At 42.1% G+C, this 23,292-nt stretch overlaps 3 protein-coding genes across 4 annotated transcripts; 2 read left to right on the top strand and 1 right to left on the bottom strand.

Annotated features, from left to right (window-relative positions):
- Positions 1-1,213: 1,213 nt before the first annotated feature.
- Positions 1,214-8,993, bottom strand: tecra (trans-2,3-enoyl-CoA reductase a). The gene is made up of 11 exons (XM_084370652.1): positions 8,141-8,993; positions 6,972-7,023; positions 6,209-6,253; positions 5,980-6,083; positions 4,464-4,579; positions 4,145-4,250; positions 3,296-3,368; positions 3,174-3,217; positions 3,009-3,066; positions 2,817-2,905; positions 1,214-2,018 (listed from the first exon to the last, which is right to left on the bottom strand). The coding sequence occupies exons 1-11, from the start codon at positions 8,306-8,308 to the stop codon at positions 1,845-1,847; spliced, it is 1,029 nt and encodes a 342-aa protein (XP_084226778.1). The 5' UTR covers positions 8,309-8,993; the 3' UTR covers positions 1,214-1,844.
- A 1,692-nt stretch (positions 8,994-10,685) lies between these two features.
- dnajb1a (DnaJ heat shock protein family (Hsp40) member B1a) lies at positions 10,686-16,395 on the top strand. Its single transcript, XM_084370653.1, has 3 exons — positions 10,686-11,308; positions 12,626-13,209; positions 13,308-16,395. Exons 1-3 carry the CDS (start codon positions 11,098-11,100, stop codon positions 13,536-13,538), a joined length of 1,026 nt encoding a protein of 341 aa, XP_084226779.1. The 5' UTR covers positions 10,686-11,097; the 3' UTR covers positions 13,539-16,395.
- Positions 16,396-18,663: 2,268 nt separating this feature from the next.
- Positions 18,664-23,269, top strand: gipc1 (GIPC PDZ domain containing family, member 1). Of its 2 annotated transcripts, XM_084370655.1 has the most exons (8): positions 18,664-18,905; positions 19,337-19,843; positions 19,955-20,140; positions 20,320-20,500; positions 20,821-20,933; positions 21,018-21,099; positions 21,191-21,371; positions 21,588-23,269. In XM_084370655.1, exons 2-7 carry the CDS (start codon positions 19,550-19,552, stop codon positions 21,340-21,342), a joined length of 1,008 nt encoding a protein of 335 aa, XP_084226781.1. In that variant the 5' UTR covers positions 18,664-18,905; positions 19,337-19,549; the 3' UTR covers positions 21,343-21,371; positions 21,588-23,269. The 2 variants fall into 2 exon arrangements, with proteins under 2 accessions (XP_084226781.1, XP_084226780.1); XM_084370654.1 differs by having other exon boundaries at positions 21,191-23,269.
- Positions 23,270-23,292: the final 23 nt, after the last annotated feature.

Raw genomic sequence — 23,292 nt, 5'->3', positions numbered from 1 at the left:
ACACATTTTGGTTGAAAAATGACCATAAATAAATAGTTGGTAACTAATTTTATTCCAAATGACTAATTGATCAATCAAGTAATTGTAACCACTCTAATTGTCACTCTAATTGTAAACAAACAATCCACGTGATAAAAATCCTGCTCAACACTGAATGTCCTCACACAACACAGCAGAACATTTTTTAAAATAAAATCAAAAACTAGAATGGCACTCAGTAGAGTGCATACCTCTGCCAAGGCCCCTTTAATTATGTCAAGCCTGATCCAATCTAAAATATAACATACTTAAATCCACTACATTTGTATTCGCATCCGCATCAAATTGTACTCGCTCACAGATACCAGCCACCTAAATACACCGGATGTTTTAATCAATAATATGCATTATTCGCTGAGAAGTTCATGAAAATGTCAGAAAAATGTCCTGGATCCGTCCCTTTATCTGTATCTGCACCAAAACTTAACAGGGTCTATTCTGGGCAGCGACCCGTCCTCCACCCAAGTTTCATGGAAATCTGTTCAGTAGTTTTTGTGTGACCCTGATGACAAACCAACCAACCAATCAACAAATGGACAAGGATGAAAACAACCTCTTTGGCGGGGTAAAAATAAAATCAATCAAATAAAATAAAAAGCTCCTCATTTAATCTGAAAGTTCAGTCGAAGCAGTGTTCAGTGAAATGCACATTTAGTGAAAATGGAATAGCAGAGATTAAACTCCTTATCCGATCCAGGGTTTCCGTCTGTGTTTGCATCCGCACAACTCTTCAGATTAGTACAAAAATCTGCAAAACGCTGACAATGCACAGAAACTTTATACTAGATACACGATACACTGACGTTGATTTGATGACAGAAACTTTGCGCTTTTTTAAATTGAACACGTTTTGTACAACCCTGACTCCAAAAAAGTTAGGATGCTGAGTAAAAGGTAAACGAAATAGGATTTGATAAATTGCAGCCGGTCCTTGTTTCTTTAACAACCTTTCATACCCATCATGAGTATCACCTGTTACCGATGAACCTGTTTACCTGTTGAACAACTTTCCCAGTCTTGTTGACCCTGTCTGAACTTGTTTGAAACATGTTGTCAGCAACAATTTCAGAGTAAGCATATGTTTACAAAAAGTCGATGAGGTAAAACATTGAATATATTGTCTTTGTACTGTTTGTACTGAGTTTGTGTCAAAAAGGATCAGCAAATTATCACATTCTGTTTGCTTTTTATTGAATCAGACACTCGAGCAGACAAAAAGAAAAGATTGTTAATCATCCATGGTGGAAAACTTCTAAAATTTCTAGTCCGGGCACAACTAACACTACTGTTGTGTGTAAAGGTCTCATCGATCAGTCAGGACAGCTGAATATTGCATGAGACCACGAAGTTGTCAGCTCCAGGCTGCACACTAGTTTGATATTGTAGATTAGCCTCTTGGTTTCTCAACTCTGTGGGAGACTTCACTTACCATTTTGCCAAAAGCTATGAAAATAATATGATTTTTCAAAAACTAAACAGCACTCTCTATCAAACATGTTACAACTTACCAAAGTAGCAAAAAAAGGTCATCCTCTTGCTCTTCAAGCTCAACATTAAATTAAGACTTTGCTGCATTTAACTCTGAAGTCTTTCTTTGCCTGTAACAGTCCTGCATTCACCAGTCCAACACTCAGAGTAACTCCTCGTTATGGAGTGACATGTAAGAAAATGTTACATGGAGTCCATATGACCAGAACCCATCCGAGCTGTTAACCTCAGCACACACTTTCTGACATCCAGTGGATGGAGAGGCCCTGGACAGGGACGCGATCAGTGAGCGGATGGATGGATTTCTCCGCCAGGCTCTACAGGATGAAGGGGAGTATGGAGGAGCGCAGAGTCGGATAATCTCTGAACTCCTTTAAGTAGCTGCGGTGTTTGCCTTTGGCCCACACAGTCATCTGGACGAAGGCCACGACAGTGAAAAAAGCCACAGGCACACACTGGGTCATCACTGTGAAGCCGATCCAGGAGCCCAGCTGTGAGCAAGACGTTTGCACACAGAAAACACACACACACACAGGGCATTGAGATTAATGGTGTATGCATGGGACGTAACCAGTAGATGGCAGCAACAGTGTATCTAAATGGCCAGGATGAAATACAGGCACTGTAGCTGTTTCTTATCTCAGTGTTTGAACGTGGGGCGTTACTTTCTGCAAAACACAACTAATAACCAAACTGAACAGAGACAAAATCCCCTGAATGACATCATCTTACAAACTGATTCTTATTCATAAGTAAAGTAGGAAATAATGTATTTTTATTTATAGGCACAATTTTTCAAGTCTGTCTACTTGAACATTGAAACAGGTTTAGCTTGCTGTAATCATTCCTCCTTTTCATACTGACCAGTGAAAGATCTCATCCAAATGCACTTCAAATGTAGGAGATGGGGAATAAAATAACAGTCCAAAGACTGAAGTTAATATTAACTACGACTTCCTGGTTATCTACCAAAGTTATAGCTGTTTTCTTTTTTTTTGTATAAAATTTCCTTTTAAACAGTTTTCAAAAGATCTATCTTGGAAGACATCCTCTTGATTTGTCTAAGTTGGACTTCATTTTCAAGTTCATACTACTACTTTGGGTGACTTGAATAACATATCCTTTGATGTGAAAAGCATACAAATGACTGAACTGAATGCTGTTTCTTTTCAGGGTTACTAATGCACTGACAAACATTTTTTGCTACATCACCTTCAAAGGAACACATTTCAAAAACATAATGCTAATTTTGTTTGATAAAATGATGTAATATTGGACTCATGTCGTACCTCATATGTGTAGTTCGGACAAGAGACCAGCCAAAAAATCCATGTGAAGGGATTTTTCGTTGGGTAAGGAATCTTCTTTCCTTTTGAACCTGATGATGATGGATAAACACATAAACAATATTGAATTACAGTATGCGCTGCTTATTGTTATGAGCATTAAGAACACCATATGCATTGTCAGAAAATGCTCACCTGGTAGTTTTAGGTTACGAAGAGCAACATGGATGGAAAAATTCCCTACTTGACAGAACTGTGGGAATAAAGACATCCAAAGATGCTCATCGACGTCACAGAGAACTGCTGTGTTTAATGTCTGTAAGTTGTCTTTACTGAGCCGGACACAAATCTCGAACTTACCAAGAAAATGTAAAGTCCTGTATTCACCTGCTGTTGCCCGTAATCTGTGGATGTGTCACAAAAAATGGATTCAGATGGAGGGCTACTGAGTTAAAGTGAGAATTGCAGTGGTCTGCACTTACAGGGTGTCGTGTAGAGAGGATGGTTAATGTAGTACGCCATCCAAGCTGCAGTGCACCAGTAATAGCCACAGTTCTGGAATAGAAGGAGGAACTATAATGAGTCAGAGTGTCATGATTGGGCTCCAGGGTCAGATATCTGAGGTTAAAGGGACAGTTTCAAAAATCAAAAATGTATCTTTCCTCTTACCCAAAGTGCTGTTTATTGATTTAGATTGTTTTTGTGTGATTTGTGGAGTTTGGGAGATTTCGACCGTAGAGATGTCTGCCTTCTCTCGAAAAATAATGAACCTCATGGGACTCAGCTTGTGGTGCTAAAAGTGCCAAAAAAGGACCCAGTTACTCAAGATAATCTGTGATATTGTTGTGAGCAGTAGGAGCTATTTTCTCTCTACCAAACCACAATGTATCGCCACCCAGAAGGAAGCATGCATGAGGCCTGTGCTTGTGACAGCCCGGGATGTGATCTGTAACGTACACTGGCAAAGTACGCTTCCTTCTGCATGGTGATGCGAAAAGAAAATAGATCGTACATGAAACTGCTCACAACAAGGTCTGTGGATTATCTTGAGTGACTGGGTCATGATTTCTGGAAAGAGACATTGCTGTTGAGTTTTTCAAATGTATTTTTTTGGTAGCAATCAAGTTCCTTTATATTTGAGAGGAACAGCAATCTCTACGGCCAATATCTCCAAAATTCAGCAACTAACACTGCAACATTCCTATTGATAAAAAGCCCTATAGGTAAGAGGAAAAATATGTAATTTTGATTTTGGGGAGATGTCCCTAAGCTCGACGATAAAACACAGCACAGAATAGTAACCAAAGGTCAAAATTATGCAGCTAACTCACCTTAAATATGTTTCTGAGAGGCATGGTGCCGTGGGAGATCCGATGGACAAACATTGTCTCCAGAATCCTCTTGATGTAGTGGAAGGAGTGACACATGCAGGCCAAGCTGCAACAGGATGCATAAACACACTTACATATTTAGCTGTGGTTAATACATTGCCCCGCTGCTGTCCAATGCACTTGGCCCTGACTCAGTGTCACCATAGGAATACGTTTCAAGAGTGTTTGCCATCTTGAGGAGTGCAAAGCCTGGGATTGTGTTATACATCGCTGCAACATCGCAACAGATCCCCGAAAACACAAGCAAGCTGACACTCACTGTACGATCCAGTGCTTGCTGCTGGTGAAGTCATATTTCGGAGAGTAGATGAAGGGAAGGCGGAAGTAGAACATTAAGTAGATGATCAGTGGGCCGGCACACTCTGACAGGAACACCTGAATTAAGCAAAGAAAAGATAGAAATGTATGAAAATTCGTTTTTCTTGATTTGATGCACGCTGCATGAGAAAGAGTTTAAATGGATCCAACAAGGCATTACATCCAAACTTTAAAAAAATCCTTTTGTGTAAATATTTGTTAATATACTATACTGTCACAATATTGATATCGAGATATTTGGTCAAAATCTTGAAATATGACTTCTGAGGAAATTTTAAAATAGCGATATATGTGTCGTGTATCGTGATATACAGTCGGCTAAAAACGTCATGATATTATTTTGGGGCCATATAGCCGAGCGCTGTTAACAGCTCTAACTATAAACTTCTCTAATAAAAGATATATGAGTGATGTTAAAATATTTTCTCCCTGTTGTATCAGCACTTTGTCAGTCTAAAGCCTCTGCCAGAGGGCAAACATGCAGCTGACAGCTCATTTGTCAAAGCCACCTAAAGCAAAAACAGTCAATCTAGTTCAGCTCAGCACTTTCAACCATTCAGTGTAACAATAATAGTATTCAACATGTGCCCAAGGGCCAAATGAGACACTATGACAGCTTGTAATACCAGCTTTCCACATATGATATGATCAAGCGTGGCAGCACAGCCGGCAGTGAAATCGATCCCTGAATCAGCACCACGTGCAGATCCTGGGCTCAGCATGCCTGACCAATAGCTACTGGTGATCTCTGCACCATGCCCCTCCACCCACTGGGACATTAGTCTGAAGCCTGGCAGGGTGCTGGGGGTTGTGTCAGGGTTGGTAAGGACAGGGAATGCAGAGAGTGGGTGGGCAAGGGTGAGTAGAGAGGCGCAGTGAAAGGCAAGTGAGAGGTCAGGGGGATAAACACCTTTGGGAGAAATGGGGCGGTGAGATTATATGTCCTAGGACAGAGGACAGGCGGTGCAGGAGGTGAGAGAAAAACGAACCACAGCAAATCACCTCTATCTGTCACTGCGGGTTGATATTTATATTCAAGAGTCACTGAGTGAGTGATAGGATGTCTGTTTATATTCAAAGTAGAAGAATCTCAAAAGACCACGTCTCTCAGGTTTTGCATGTTTCAGTCTATTAAGCACATATCGTGTTAACTTAGCAGACTGCTGTGCAAAGCAAGCCTTTCATGAGCATTCATGAGCTGAGTCATTACCAGAGGACAAGCATGCAAACTTAGACTTGTGACCATGTGAAAAGGATCATGTGAATTGAATCATTTCTGGCATTTGCTGTTCAGAGAATCAGATGTTGCATGGATGAGCATCAACAGGCAGAAACACTCACAGCTGAATTTAACACAAATTTTGGCAAGTTGATTTGCTGGTTGGTAATCACTACCAAAGCATGCAACACTACTGTATGGTCCTAAATATTGTGTGTCTGTGCACATGTGGACTCACGGTTCCCCATGTGAGCTGAGGTCCGAGGTCAGAGAAGTAAAAGCTGGCCGTGGTTCCCACAGGAAGTGTCTGCAGAATTTCCTCATCCTTGAGACACTTTGCCTCTGCGAAACACAACAGTCCCACAACCATCAGTCAAAGATAAGACATAAGACCAGACAACATCATATCACCTCATCAGTCAACTGAGCTGAATAAATGCAGAATTTATTGTAAAAAGCAGACGCACTTGGATCCAAACGAAGGGACTGTCTGGCTGGATACCACTTTGGATCTGTCAAAATGGAGAGGAACTTTACTCTTGTATGAGCAAGAGATCATTTATTAAACATTAAACCTGCAGTGCGGGACTTTTACATATGAATGAACGTCCGTAACATTCAAGCCCTCGGCTTGAATGCTGATGAAGGATTGCCACCTGATAAATCTCTCTGTATTTCACATTCATTTCTAAATTAATGGACTTCACTACCTTCTGGAGGCAGATATTGAACTTTTCACACCACCGTATTTATTTTATTTAACTGATAAGTTTGGTTACAAGTCACTTTGAGGATTGAATGCTGGATCCAAAGAAGTGCATTCTCCAATTAATGTCTTTTATCTGCAACTGGAAAACACAGATTTGGATATTGGCCAGGAAGACATGTGGTCAACCTGTTATATATATATACATTCATACATACATACACACACAAACACATGCATATATATATATTTAATACATGTGCGTACATATATACATGTAAAAATATATGTTTAATATACTTATACGTGTACTTTTGATACTAAAGTACTTTTACTTGGGGGAGCAGCCTTAAGCGACGCAGCGATTGGAGTATGGCAAAGCCTTCAAAGTTTTAAGTAAGTTGACAGTGTTTGTGTAATTACTCTCAATGCCAGAAGGGGGAGACAAAAGTTCTGCACTGCAGGTTTAAGACATAAACAAATAGTCAATTACAATTTTGTCAGAATTTTTAAAACTTACTCACATGATTTTTGAAACAAAGCTTTAATATCCAAAACAGTGGCAGTTGGCTCCACCTGCAATAGAAATGTAAACGATAAACCATCCTTGAGCGACTACAAGGAACTTTTAACTGGTTACGAAACAGCCTCTATACGAACTACATAAGCATACGAGACCATCAGCGAGAAGGATATTTCTTTAATATAGTTATTCTTAATGCCCGTCACCAGGTCTGAGTCATATAATCAAAACATTTTTTTATTGTGGAGTGCTGAGGGTGGAGTAAAGAGTCTTGAGGCCTGCAGAGAGAAGCTGCTCTGTATTCTGGTGGTTTACTTTGTTTCACCATGTTCACCTTTTGTTCAAAGAGAATCAATGATGAATGATGAAATGAAAGTTCCTTGTAGTAGCTTTAGGATTATCAGTAACATGAGTGCACAGAAAGACATTTACAAATCAATGTACAAGACAGTGAGTGCTAAAAGTGTAAAAAAACAGAGGTGATCTGTGTAACTGTCCTTCCTGCAGACGTTTTCACTGCTACTGGAATCTGTCAGACTTGCATTTCGCCTTTTTTCATCTGTAAGGTGATCTCTCACGTTTCTGGACACGACTCTGCTCATTTACACATGCTGCTAATCATGTGTGTCTGGCTGCCTGCCTGCCTGCCTGCCTGCCTGCCGGCTCAGTGTAGTACAGGCATGTACTGCTGCTGGAACAGAAAATTCCTGGCAGACGAAGAGGGAATTCTCACCTCCTAACTGCAACGCTCGCTCAATAGAAACGTGACTGATAATGGCTCAACTTGACCGGTGCTGCCTTGTGAAGTGGATGATTATCTGTAAAATCACCCATCTGGTCAAAGTGATGACCCTGTATTTCTTGAGCTATAACAAACATGGTTCCTCTGCAAAGTAATCACAGATGCAGATAACAGACATAAGATGTTTAAATCGTGAACCTCAGCGGAATTCAGTGGGAGGTGATAAACTGTAGTAATGGGTCATAAAATCTTTGGCATGCTACAAGTTCTCGAGCGCTCTTTGTGTCTTTTCTACAGGACTTAAGTGTCTGTGATCACGATATGTCATGCTCCAGTTAAAGCAAGTCTTCTGAAAACCGTTATGGTCAATATAAAAGGTGAGAGTAATCAGAAACCATCCCATTCAACACACACTCACACACACTCACCTTGTCCAGCAGCAGCAGTTTCTCCTTAGTCTTCAAATCCACGATCTCCACCTCAAAGTAAACAATCCTTTTGGCCTTTTTGGGAGGTTTTGGTTTTGGCCTCGGTGCAGACTTCTTCTCAGCGTCAGCTCCATTTACACTCTTTGCCTCTAAGGCGAGTACATCCATGATACTGTCTGATCCCAACCCTCAGTAGCTAGGTGAAATAATCTGTGATATGTCCAGTGACGCTGGTTTGTCCTCTGCTGGTATGGAAAACGACCACCCTGCTCACACTGCACACAACTGTCAGTGCAACTCAAGGCTGTCGTCTTTGGTGTCTTTTGGACTCTCCGAATAGCCCACCACCTCCGGAAGAAGAGTGACGGAAAAATGTGAGACCGTAAACACTTTTCTCCCCCAGACGAAGTGTACGTTCGTGAGAGAGAGGAGGCAAGCGAGCGGGGGGAGAAGTGGAAGGAGTGCTGGGCCTAAGAACATGAAGCGAACCTGCTCCTCACCTGAATAGCAGCCACTTCATGATCCATAGCCCCCCTTCATGCAACAAAACGCACTGAAGACGAAACCGGAGAGCCCCAAGACATAATCCACAGCGCGCCATTTGCAAGGCTAAATATAAGTTGCCTGATTTGCTCTGCACCAGCTTGGTAACCTTGGGTAGTCACATACAGCCCTACCTCAGTGACAAATGCCAGTGTGCTCTCATTAGACCTATAAGACACATCTCCTGTCTGCTCTGCTCCTCGCCTGGTTACACAGTGACGGGCTCCATTAAAAGCCTGATCCATGGGATGAAAGACCTCCACATGCCAACACATCCCCTTCCCCCAGACCACCTGTGTGGCTGGTATTCTTTACTCAATCTGACCTCCAGAACAAAGACGAGCATGTTTATTTCAGGGTCCGTGTGGTCAAGGTTTGTGTGCTGAATGAACGTCGTCTTAAAAATACACCGGGGAGGTTTTGTGGTGGGAGGAGGGGGAAGAAAATGCTGATTGGGAGAAGATCAAAGATGCCTTTCATCGCACAGGGTGAACTCATCATCGTACATAGCCAACTGCATATCTATATTCTATGGTCTATTTTTAACCAGTGCGAGCCAACAGCAAGCAGCAAGCAAGCAGCAGGCAGTAAGCAGCAAGCAAGCAGCAAGCAAGCAGCAAGCAAGCAGCAGGCAGCAAGCAAGCAGCAAGCAGCGGTATCACTGTTTGCATTCCAAGATCATGTTTAGGGCCTGAGCACTGACAGGTGCGAAGGTCCTATTGTAATGCAAGGAATTATTATGTTACTTCTTGACATTCAATTGCATTTTTGGGGGGATTAAGGTGCTTGCAAAGTTACGAATTTTTGCAGAAGTGATGAAAAATTACGTGTGATATGTGGCAAAAAAACTTCAACAGCACAAGTACAAAATTTGTTATGACCTAGATCCAACAGGAAGTCAGCCATTTTGAATTAATTTTGAAATTTTAGTGTATTTTTTTCCTTTTGGTCATTTATACAGGTCACACTTGGTCAAAAGACCTTAATGATCAAATATTGTAAACCTTTTATGTTTTCAAAGAAAGCTGTGGCTGTGGTGCCCCAGTGAATTTAGATGTTTTGCCACAAAACAGGAAGTGGTTTGTAACTCGACTGTAGATGGTCAAATCTGCCCCAAACTTCACATGTTCTCTAAGAGTGTCGTGGTTAGAGGAACTGTTGTTTATACTCTCTTCCAGATACATTATAAGATTCACAATTTGTATAATTTATCTAGCGATGATTATTATTTTAATCTCCTCATGTGCTTTTTTTTTTTTGTATTCGCATGGCATGCAATAACAATAAAAACTAATTTATTATGATTTATATTCAGATTGATATATATAGTAACTTCATCCAATTAACTAAACCTCTGTTTTTCTTTCTGTGAGCTAAAGCTCAGTCGCACTACAGTCGTTTGGTTTCTGTGGAAACTGTGTCAGAATGCTTCTGATTTATTATTCATTATTGAACTTTGGAGTGTACTTCTGATTAAAGACGAGATAACCAATGACACCCTGCCCACCCTCCAGGACCTGAACACCTCCTGAGTCATAAAACAGGCCGGGTAAGTCATCACAGGACCCTCTGGTCATAGCAGGTTTCATCTTGTCCCCTCTGGTGGGCGCTAGAGAGCCACTCACAACCAGTACAACCAGTCAACAACTACACACACACACACACACACACACACACACACACACACACACACACACACACTGTGCACTGCATCCGTAGAGCTAAGCTGATCTGCGCTTACAGTATATGGAGCGAAGCCCTTGGCCGTGAAGGCAGCATAAGCAGCAGCGGGAAGCGTCTGCGCATGCGTAGTCCAATTAATACTAAAAGGAGAAGGCAGTAAGCAACAACCAATGTATTTACTCAAGAAAGGCAACCTATTCCAACTCCATTCAGATAACTTACTACTCAGTGTGTGTGTGTGTTTCTGGCTGCTCATTTTAAAACAGATCTGGACACTTCGTTATGTTCACGGCGATTCAAACGAACCCGGAAGTTGTTGACGGTGACTCCTCTCGGCTCGGCGGTGATGACACACATCAGCAGCAGCAGCAGCAGCAGCTTCTTCCAGAAGTTTCCTCGGCCGGTTTACAGCTCGGCCAAAGCGCACGGACACTCCTGTGTGAAGACGTTACTTCACGCTGAGTGGTTTAATTTAACTGCCATCATTTATCCTCGTTCCAGTGACGAGTTGAAATCTGTTTACGGACTGTGACAAGTGAGGGAAGCTAACCTTGACAGTTAGCTAAAGCTAGCTCGGCGATCGTCAGCAGCAGTGACATCTGCGGAGCCCGTTGACCCGGCCCACGAACTGGACATGCTGGATGTGTATCGGGCACTGTACAGATACTAGCTAAACCGTCTGCGATGACAGTGTTTTTATGAAGAGGAAGGACGACTGACAGGTTATTGTAATGGGTAAAGATTACTACAAAGTGCTCGGAATAGCCAGAGGTGCCTCCGAAGATGAGATAAAAAAGGCGTACAGAAAACAGGCCCTGCGTTTCCACCCTGACAAGAACAAGTCTGCTGGAGCAGAAGACAAGTTCAAGGAGATCGCAGAAGCGTATGATGTCCTCAGCGACGCCAAGAAGAAGGACATCTATGATCGCTTCGGGGAAGAAGGTAAACAGAAACTGATCCGCTCTCCACACAAGTTTGTGCCACTTCTTGTGATGTTACTTTAATGTTCAGCATCTTTCTGCTCCTGTTGAATCCAGTTTACACATTAATGCATCCTCCTAGTGGGTCATTGCTGTTTCTGGCATGTTTCTACAGCAGTTGGCACACAATGAAGGGTGTGTACAATGGAGAACTTACTAGAAACAGCGAGTTCTTGCCTGTCCTGTCAGACTGTCACTGGAAGGATAATTCAGGCTTAACCTGCTGAAAGAAATGCACTTATTTGTGCCTTCAGGCTGTAAATCTTCTGTCTACACCCTCCTGCAGGGACACGGACAGAGCTCTGGCTTTTAGTGAAGAAATCCCAGAATAAATGTGCACGTGAACAAGCAGCATGATCATTAGTAATCTTGCAACTAATGAATATTTTCATCACAAGCTTATTAATTTTTGTGGGGGTTAAACAGTTACCGGTGTAATAAAACATAGGTGAGTCTGTTAATATTAACATTTGTTGAGTTCTAACATAAAACCAGCTATATTTCAGTATTTTTACTTATTTCTATGGATGCAGGATAATATCAGCATGTCCTCGGTATCAGCCAATAAATGCATTAAAATTAAATATATGCATTGGCCTGAAATAAACATGTCTGACAGTATGACAGGCTGATAAGGTGACGCTTTAATTATGCGCATGTGACACAAAACACTGTCGAAGTAGTTTTATTAGTTTTCCCGGTGAAATTATAAACTTTGTGAAGACTTTTCTGTCTCCGTCCTTCAGTCAGCCATCATGATGAGAGAAGACATAATAATATGTTAAATCCATTTCAGGAGAGACTCGACGTTTTCTGCAATCAGGTCGAAATAAATATCGGTTTATGTCAGTAATTGATAAAATGTCAGTGTCGAGCAAAATTTGTTGAAAAATATCCATATACATATACAAAGATACCGATGGGTGATAACCTACAGCTGGCTCATAATGTTGGCCGGGCTCAGTCATGATTTAAACTACAGCTGTTGTCAGCTATTAAAGTCAACATTTCTTTTTTAGGGAAAAAGATAAATTACGATTCTGATTCCAGCTTCTCAAACATGAATATCTTCTGGTTTCTTTCCTCCTCCATGACAGTTCACTGAATGTCTTTTGGTTGTGGACAAAACAAGACATTTGAAGACATCTTGGGCTTTGGGAAGAACAGATTTTCTAGACCAAACAACTAATCGATTAATTGAGAATATAACCGTTAGTTGCAGCCCTAATTTAAGCTCTACTCCTGTCTGTGCTCTGATGTTTGTCCTCTTCTTCTTTAGGATTAAAGGGTTCGACTGGTGGTGGAGGTGGAGGACACAGCGGTCAAAGCTACAACTACACCTTCCACGGAGACCCCCATGCGATGTTTGCTGAGTTCTTCGGAGGCCGCAGCCCTTTCGATCACTTCTTCCCACAAAACGGGGAGGACGACATGGACATCAACGATCCCTTCGGAGCGTTCGGCATGGGAAGGATGGGCGGCATGGGCGGGTTTCACCGGCCCTTTAAAACCCACTCAGGAGGCCCTCACAGAGCGCAGCAGAAAAAGAAGGACCCGCCCGTGGTGCACGAGCTGAAGGTGAGCCTCGAGGAGGTCTTCTCGGGCTGCACCAAGAAGATGAAGATTTCCCGCAAGAGACTGAATCCGGACGGCTGCACCATACGCAACGAAGACAAGATTTTAACCGTCGACATCAAGCGCGGCTGGAAGGAAGGGACAAAAATCACCTTTCCTAAGGAGGGAGACGAAACTCCCTCCAACATTCCTGCAGACGTGGTGTTTGTAGTTAAAGATAAACCCCATCCGGTGTTCAGAAGAGAGGGCTCGGACATCATTTATCCTGCAAAGATATCCCTCAGAGATGTAAGTGAACGCTGATGTCACAAATGATCGGCATATTTTGACAACCTCGCTGGCTTCATCTGTCTAATTACCTTGTTTTGTTGTGTGTCTCTCTCCAGGCGTTGTGTGGATGCACTGTCAACGCCCCGACACTGGACGGCCGGACCATCATTGTGACCTCCAGAGACGTTGTCAAACCTGGAATGAAAAAGCGGATCGTCGGCGAAGGGCTCCCTCTGTCAAAGTGCCCTGAGAAGAGGGGCGACATGATCTTGGACTTCTCAGTCAAATTTCCTGAAAAACTGGGCCAAAGCACGCGAGATGCGCTCAAACAGGTCCTCCCACCATGACTCGATAAAAGTTTACTCCCCCAAAAATCTAACAAGTTAACATTTCCAGTTACACTGTGTCACACACTGTGTTTCATCCTGGACGATTGAGGCTCAGGGCAGGTTTGGTTCCAGCTTTCTTATCTTTCATATCAGTCAGTTTTATGTGGAAACTGACAGAACGGCTGCCTTTATGTTTCGTTTGTACATTCAGCTGAGGTTGACAACAGTGTGAAGTAACAAGCTGCCACAATGTCAGATTCAAGGAGGAAAAGCAAATAGAAGGTACCGTATATAGTGTGTATAAAGATAAACCTGAGAGGTATCAAGTGGAAACAGAAACCAGAGTGTTGTGTAATATAGTTGATGAGGATTTGGTCTCGCAGCAGCAGTTTTCAGGAGTGTTTTAAGGGCGCACGCAGCAAGTGAATAATACCTCAGGTGCAGTGACACATGCTTAAATGTAGCGATAACTACTCAACTCAACAGGACATGAATTTAGTTGCCGTTTGATAAAACGGAGGCTTAATGTGAATCCTGAGACGTGAAATCATCTGAGTTTTAAATAAGGATGCACTGATCTGATTCACTGGTATCAGAACCAGTACTGACTTTATGAGGCAGATCAGATGTGACTGATCGGTGTTAAGTACTCTTTGTTTGTCAATGTCAAGTCAATGTTTCTGCACTCGTAGACAAAGACAGACGATGGACCACCATGAGACCTGACTTCAGAAAAAACATGTGCAGGAGTTAATGCAGGGAGACAAATACTTTAAATTAAAGGTTCATATAATCGTCACTTTACAACAGAAGGTTGAAGCAGATACTTCTGTATCTCTTGTCAGACAGCAGCAGGGTGACCACACTGTGGCTGTGGTGTCATGATTCACACACATGATGTTTGTCAATTTAAAAGATCATTTCCCAACTGGAGAAAGTCGCAGTTTGTCATAAAGCTAATGAAATGTAAGACTACACACCCGGCAGTCGGGTAAGTGACGTCTCGTTCATCAAAACCTTGCATATAAGCTAGCTCATGAAACTTCCTCTCTTTCACATCACTGCAGCCGTCTGCGGCCACACTTGTAGTTATTTTAACCTTTGTTAATAGTTTTTCTGTGCCAAGGTGACGGCCGTGTCGGTGATGTATGTCGAGCGAGACGCAGCAGTTCACTGAGTGGTTTTACAGACACTAAATTTACTATCTTTACAACGACCTGCGACTTTCTTGGCTCGCAAAAATAATCTGTGTGATTCATGGCACGAATGAAACCGGATCAAAAATGTATTTGTCTCTCGTCATTGACACGTTTTTTTCTGAAATAAGGCCCCAGGGGAGACATGCCTCTCTGTATAGCAACTACAACAATATCATTTAAAACATGCATAAGCCTGAAAACAGCGATGATGTACGGATGTCTCCAGTTATAATTAAGAAGAGAAAACCGTATATAAGAGTGATTCCAGTGAGCTCGAGGTAGCATTGCACATATTTTAGGTTTAGGAAAGTCCCTGGCACTTCTAGCAAAATGTTTACTTTTACCACATCTCGTTCATCTGGTAGTGCACTTGTGTAAAATACATGTGTGAAGACTTCTTGTGCCAAATAATTGTTCCTACGTAGTATTAATGTGTGTCGAGAGCATGTGCGTGTATCCTGTCTCGTGTGACTGGCAAACTACCAACATCTTAAGATATTTACTTCATTTGTTCCCTTTGAGTTGCACAAGCGTCACTATATTTGATATTTTCAGCTCCTCCTCATCTGATATTGGTCTGTTTGACTTTAATCTTAAAGCCAGTGAGTTTATTTCTCCTCTCTTTTCTTTTTTACCCCACATGATATAAACCTGGTGCATCAGTCTGGTACCAGGCTAAATATTTTAGAGGTTAAGATGAAACTTTAAGGCCTACTACATATTTTGTGTTTGATTATTTTGTCTTATTTTTAACGCCATCTCTTGGAGCTCGTACGCGACAGCGTTCGCTCGGAGATGAACAGTGTCTGGAAATATGCTGTTTCACAGTTCAGGGGGAAATGACTGGGCTCATATTCAGCTCTGTGCACCTTTGACTGTAGTCTGTAGAAGTTAGTACATCAGTTAGTTCATTTTCACATTTTAAGTATTTTTTAAGTATGTTTGGCGTTGATGTGACTTCATGCTGCTCCTGCTGGAGTTTGAAGTTTTACAAACTGACACAAACATGTGGTTTAACATGATCGTAGAGATGTGTAATCTCTATAACGTTTAACTTTTTTTGTTTAAAAAAAAGTTGTTTTTTTTCTCACATTTTCCTTTTTAAGGGAAAACAAATGTAAGCCTTTTGTTTTAGCTCCTGTTTATGTTGTTTTGAGGTTCCTCAGGTTGGGGTTTAAGATACTTTTGATTTTTAACAACAAAGACGTTGTAACTTGATAATGAAGGAGGATTTTTAATAGCTCTTTCCTATGCTGTGATGATTTGCATTTCCACATTAAAGAGACTGGCAAACATATCTAATCAATCATGGCCTACTTGTTTTAATTATTGAGGACATTTTAGCAGCTTCTGTCAAATGTGTGAAATTTGAAGGACTTTTTTTCTTTATGTTATCTTCATTGTATAAAGTCGGCCTGTACAGTCTTTGTCTTTGAGGATTTAAAGAAAAGGTCCGTCTAAAGTTCTTCCTTCCCAAATCTATATTGAAAAGTTAAGGTCTTAAACTGTATTTTATGCAATATGGTCTTGTAGCAATTATTAATAATAGCATGACTAAAGAGTACAGAATACTGGTTATTTTTTTATTAGCATTTATTATATTAAAAGCATTAATTATATTATTCATAGTTATGTTTGAAGCAATTTTGTAAAAACAATAAAAACAAAAAAACTTCTTTGTGATTTGTTTGTTCGCCTCCGGTTACATTTTCAGTTGTAGGCAGAAATAAAACGATGCTTTTATTGTTTTTATTTTGAAATGCAGCGCTTCACTGACTCAGTGGCTAAAACAGTCGAGGGTGTGTTTTGTGGAAAACACTGATCCATACCCAGCCAAAACAATCTGGTGCATTATTAAAAAAAGTTTCACTCCTATCTGGAAAAAAAGAGAAAAAAGTAACATTTAACTGCTTTATTGTTACTATTATTTTATGTTTTCCTATAGAATAATATTTTAACATTCTTCTATTGTACACATAAAGCCTGTCTTTGTCAAACACCTCAAAAATTAAATGTAATCTCCATCTCTTGCTTTCAGACACGAACTAGCTAGTTAACGGTCGTGTTCGTCTTTTATTCATTGCCCTCTTGTGGTCACGGTTCGTAACTACATCGTTCATTTAATTATTTTTTTTTGTGGTTTATTTTGAAGGCGGCAACCGGAAGTATTACTATGCTATTATGTCTAGCTTGATAATTATGGAATTGTAGTTACTCACTGTGGCCGCTAGAGGGCGGGAGAAACTCCTGAAAAAATCGTCTTCCTGAAGAAAGTAGCTTTAACTGAGTTATGATGTGTCAATCACACTGATTAATAAAAATGATGATAAAAATAAACTGATTTCAAGCCGAATTGTATTACTAACTGGGACAAATAAGACACACCTCTTTTTATTACATTTTACTGCTTCTTCTATTTTAGATGAATATTTATTATGACAATTCAGACTATTTATTTTCAATAGCTTCCATGTCATCTGACCCAGCGACTCCAAACTAATGCCGAATTGTATGACCAAATGGGACAAATAAGACACACGTTTTTTTAATGAATTTTACTGCTTCTTTTATTTTATATCAATATTTATTATTAAAATTCAGCATAAATGTAACCCTTTGAACCACTCATTACTTTGTCAAAACTGACAGTACAGTGCAAGTAGCAAGTCTACTGGCCTTCGCGATTAAGATGAAAGTGAGAATAAATGGGTTTGCTTCAGCTCGATTCTTAGTTATTATATTATATTAGTTGTGGCCTTCCACAGCTCATGTTTTGCACACCGAACACTGACAAGGAGGACAAAGTGGAGGTCGGACTGGGCTAGAGGACTTTATTTTTGCTCACATATGCACTGGGGCTACGCTTTCATCAAGGTGAGAAATGTTCAAATAGTCAGGAAATTTCATTTTTTAAAATGTATTCATTTATGGCTCCAGAGCAAAATGCACGACCCTGGACTTTGTGAGCGAATAACGTCTGCACGGAATATGAAATGCGAATAAATGACATGTATTATAGGTAGAGAGTGATAAACTGGATGGTGTGTTAGATTTCCTGTATTTGTTTTCTATTATTTTATATTTTTCATACAAAAAGTATTTTAACATGTTTCCTCTGTTGTACAAAAGAGCAACGACTTCCACTTCCAACTGTCAAGAATGAATCATGTTTAGACACTGCCCTCTCGTGGTCACAGCCCGTAACTACATCTAGTTATTATTTCTTTATTTTGAAGGATGTAACCGGAAGTATCACTACCCTCTTGTGCCTAGCTTGACACTACTGACATTGTAATTACTCACTGTGGCCGCTAGAGGGCAGAAAGACTCTTGATTGTAACTTCACCGTGAATTAATGATGTATTGCGTTATGACCCTGTGAACTACACAGTACTTTGTCAAAACTACATTTAAACAGTATCTCTTTGATGTAGAAAGTACTTTTATGAAGGATAATGTGTAATTACCCACCGAATACCTTCTGACAGAGTGAGCCGGAATCATAATGTTCAAGTTAATGTTCAAGTCCGAAACAATAGCATAGAAACACTTCCGTTAAAGCCTTCAAAATAAAATCATCTCAGACGGAGGTGGCGCGATGCTCGTTAGTATTAACTCCTGGCAAACATTAACTCTGTCAAGTTAAGGCCGACATGCTTACATGTCATTAACACGTTTTAAATTAAAACTTTGACGGTAAACGGGACAGGCCAGTTAGTTTTATTTCCCGGTTTGACATTCTGATGTAATGATAACAATGATAACACGACAGCGACACAACACTTGGGTTAACTTAAAGTTCCTCTAATAAAACAAATAAGGTAAAACAACACACTTATGACTCATACCTTCCCTCTCTTAATTATTTCGCTGAAGTATCACGTACAGACTTGAGAACAATCGTTCCACTGGGAAGCTGGAGTTTACGAGGAAACCTGAAGGCGTCATAGTTCCACCCCTGCTGGGCTGACAGAGAGCTAGCTAACAGCTACAGCAGCATACCGATACAGACACTGTGGTGACCCGCAGTCTGCCCAGGCCAAGTCGCCCTGTCAGGAGCGGAGGAGCCACAAATATCGGACTTTCTCTGCAAGTGTAACGTTATTTTTGACAACTCACAGAGGCGCCGTTACTAGGCGAAGCTAGCAAGAAGAGCTAACGACAGTTGGCTAAAACTCCTGCTCCGGTAAGAATGACTGGCCTGCCGTGTTTACTCCCTTCTGTTCACGTTCAGCGATCATGGTTAAGCTAGCTAACTAACATCAGCTGTCCAAGCCACTCCTAAAATACCCCACGCTGTAATTTACCACCGAGAGGGATCAACATTCACTCTTTTAACCAGCTTCCGTTGTCAGGAGCTACATGCTAAGTGGCTAGCCACCTGAGAGTTGTCAGTGTTTGTGTTGCTAGAAGTGAGAGATGTGTGGAAAAATGTACCTCACAGCTAGCAGCTAACACTAGCTCTGTTTCATGTCCTGTCTGCCAGAGCAAAGGTGACGTTATAGGTCTGTAATGCTGCCAGTAGTTTTAAGTGCTTTGATGAGATAAGTGGCTCAAGTGAGATGTCACTGCTGTGGTGACCTGATGAACATTGTTGTGTTTTTGTGTGTTTTACAGCTGAGGACCACCCACTGCAGGCTGCTGGACCTGACAGACCCAGCGATGTGAGCTGCTCTGATGTGTGGTCTGGAGTATTATTGCTGTGACGTAAACATCCAACAGACCTGCAGCTGATTTGGCTGAACAGGTGTATGTGGGCCTGGATTGTAGCATAACTCCCCAGAGCAGCCTCCTCCCCTCCCCTACCTCTGCTCTCCCTGTAGGACTACTATGCCTCTGGGTTTGGGAAGACGGAAGAAGGCGTCCCCGCTAGTGGAGAACGAGGAAGCGGAGCCCATCCGCGGGGGTCTCAATGTGTCGGGTATGGACGGCCTAGATGGGGGTGTCGTCGGGTTGGGAGAAGGCGCCACCTCCGAGGGTCTGCCTCCTCCGACCATGCGACCTCGCCTCATATTCCACACTCAGCTCGCTCACGGCAGCCCCACAGGCCGGATCGAGGGCTTCAGCAACGTGCGGGAGCTTTACGCCAAGATCGGCGAGGCCTTTGGGATACCTCCGGCTGAGGTGAGCCACTCTGCTGATTGTGATGGGAGTCAGGATCACTGGGTTTGCCTCAGTGAATCAGGGAAGAAAGCATTGTGGTATATCTTACTCATTTGTTGTGTCCTTCCACAGGTTATGTTTTGCACACTGAACACTCACAAGGTGGACATGGACAAACTTTTGGGAGGCCAGATTGGGCTAGAGGACTTTATTTTTGCCCACATAAAAGGACAGCGAAAGGAAATAGAGGTGTACAAAGGAGAGGATGCACTGGGGTTGACGATCACTGACAATGGAGCCGGCTACGCTTTCATCAAGGTGAGAGATGTTAAAATAATCGAGGAAGTTGATTTACTTTGACTCAGAGGTCCACAGGAAAAGGCCCAACCCTGGACTGCGTGAGGGAGTAACTGCTGCACACAATATGAAATGAGAATAAGTCAGTGAAATGACGATAAGGTGGAAAGTTTACTGGATTATTTATTTGGGTTTTTCAGAGAATCCGCGAGGGGAGCATCATCCACCAGATCCAGGTCATCAACGTGGGCGACATGATCGAGTCCATCAACGGCCATCGCCTGATCGGGTGTCGACACTACGAGGTGGCCAAGATGCTGAAGGAGCTGCCCAAAGGGAAGGAGTTCACCATCAAGCTGACGGAGCCTCTCAAGGCCTTTGGTAGGTGGAGTCCTCCGAGGGACGGGCTTCTTCATGGTATCAGCTCAGCTCCGCAGCTTCAGATGTGGTGTGGCAGCGCATCTTCCTCTCTTTGTCTGACTGGAGAAGTCTGACTTACTGATTAGTTGTTTGGTTTATAAAATGATCAGATAACGGTGACGATCAGTGTCTCTCAAAGCTGGAGATGATGTCCTCAAATGTCTCCCAAAGATTTTCAGTTTTCTGTGAGAGAGGAGAAACTGGAAAAAAAATAACAGGAGGAAGGCTGTTTTTAGGTCTGTGCAAAGTGTTCATGGATCTTTGTTTGTTCTTGTGTGTAGATATGATCAGCCAGCGGTCCGGAGGGTCCAGGTCGGCGTCAGGAGTTCAGCTGGGGACCGGTAGAGGAACTCTGCGGCTGCGCTCCAAAGGCCCTGCGACTGTGGAAGAAGTGGTTAGTGTGTTCTCACCTGTGGACCAATAACACATCTTAATTCTGTTACCTGACTCTGTTTGTTCTGGTTCTTGTTCACTGCAGCCGTCTGCGTTCGAGGAAAAGGCCATCGAGAAGGTGGATGACCTGCTGGAGAGCTACATGGGCATCAGAGACAGCGAGCTGGGTACGTGCGTGTCGACGCTGTCAGAACCGGTTTGTGTCGGCTGCGGCTTCGTGCTCACTAAATGTTCTCTGACCTCTCTCCGTCTCCTCAGCGGCCACCATGGTGGAGCTGGGAAAGGACAAGAAGAACCCCGACGAGTTTGCCGAGGCTTTAGATGAAACCCTGGGAGACTTCGCCTTCCCGGACGAGTTTGTTTTCGACGTCTGGGGTGCCATCGGCGACGCAAAGGTCGGGCGGGTGTAACCACGGAAACTAATGGATCAGAACGACCTGTATGTGTGTGTGACACCCACAACAGTCGGCACTACTAGGAAACACAACACTACCGTCATGAGTTTGTTTTTATTCCAGTGTATACTCCTGTTATTTTTTAATTTAGAGTGCACCCTTTTGGGAGACTCTGAGCTTAATGCCAGTTAATGGGAGACGAAGAAGAAGACTGTGACGACTTCCCAAGTGCTTTTATTTGTCTTCCGGCTTTTTTCCAGAAACTACGAGCACGCCGACGAGCATTTCCCTCCGACCGCATCACGTGACCCTGCATGTCGATGTTGTAGTTGCTGGCAGTGGAACAAAGAACAGCACAAGTCTCCGAGACGGGAGAAGTGAAAGACGACAGCTAACACTAAGTAGAGATCTGATACTTAGCAAAAAATAAAATGTGATCCCCCCCCCCCCGCCTGCACATTGCACTGTGTGGCACTGCGCTGTGAACCAACGTTGGGAGTGAACAGTTATTGCACAGTACGAGGAGGCGTCCCCGATTCAGTGTCGTCCTGAAGCGCTCGATGTTTCTCTTACGGACCAGTTTTACGCATGTGCTGTTACGTTTTTGTCTTCATGATGAATTCTGCTGGTTTTATGTTTCTTTTACTTTGGTGACAGATAAAAAAAGATGTAGTTGCTGAAGGGTCGTCGTAAAAACCGTAGCACTAAAAAGCTCAGCGGTGTTTGTTCACCGTTAACACACTCCACGCTGTGATGACTGCAGCTCGGTCCAGTCTTACTTTCATACAGGAAATCAGTGTTAATTTACCTTTTTATTGAAGGTCATGAGACCAGAGTGAGAAGCAGGATGATCTCCAGGTTTGTTGGATTGTGTATTTTTTTTTTTTATGGTTGGTGTTTTTATATGAAGTGACGTGACGTCTATTTTAAAACAAGGTTTGATGAAGAATTTGATCTTGTGTTGCAACTACTTCGTTGTGTTGAAGCATTACAGGAGGCAGTATTAAAGGAGAGAGGGAGGTAGTCGTGTTAAAGAAAGAAAGAGAAAGAGTCTGTTAAAGGGACAGTTCACCTCAGAATCAAAAATATATGTTTCCCTCTGACCTGTTGTGCCGTGTATCCATCTGTTTTGCTGTGAGTTGCAGAGTTTAGCGATATCTGCCTTCTCTAAAATATATATAATTCATTAGTTTGCCAAAAAAAGACCAAAGAAAAACTCAACAACGTCTCTTTCCATAAAATCCTGACCCGGCTGCTCAAGATAATCTAAGATAATTCTGCTTGACGACACGATTGGCTAAGCTCTGTGAATTATCTTGTCGAGCTGGGTCATGATTTCTGGAAAGAGACGCTGATGTTGAGTTTCTCAAGTGTATTTTTTATATTTGAGAAAAGGCAGACGCCTCCACGCCGACACATAAACTGCACTACAGGTACAAGGAAAAATATGTATTTGTGATTTTGGAGTGAACTGCCCCTTTAAGAACAAATTGCCTTCGTTTCTTCTCATCCCACACATTTTCTTTTTATTTAAACGTTTCGTTAGAAGTTTGCGTCCTGGTGCACGCTGCTGAAGAGTCCCGTTTCCTGTCGGCGGAGCAGAAAGATACCAAACTACTTCCATCACGTGTCGTGGCGACTCGTGTTGCTCATAGAGAGGAAAGACGGGCGGCGCTGCACCGACTCCTCAGCGTAGGCGAACACGTGTCTTAAAAGAAAAAAACAAGAAACCTTTTTTGGTGTTTAACCTTTTCAGTATATCCAAATGTATGAAGCTATTTTGTAGTTTTGTTTGAGAGTTAATGAATATCTAAATGGGTCATGTAATGAAACTGATGCTAGAACACTGTAACACTGAGAAGAACACGTTATTTTGATGGCTTTGTATTACACTGTTGTCAATGTCCAATTATATTGCAATAATAACACCGACATGACAGTTTTCCTTCTGTTTGGTCTTTTTCC

The sequence above is a fragment of the Pagrus pagrus genome, assembly GCF_965226575.1.
Source record: "Pagrus pagrus genome assembly, chromosome: 13".
Taxonomy (NCBI): Eukaryota; Metazoa; Chordata; class Actinopteri; order Spariformes; family Sparidae; genus Pagrus; species Pagrus pagrus.
Note: the sequence above shows the minus strand (reverse complement) of the source record. Positions and strands in the feature narration are given on the sequence as shown.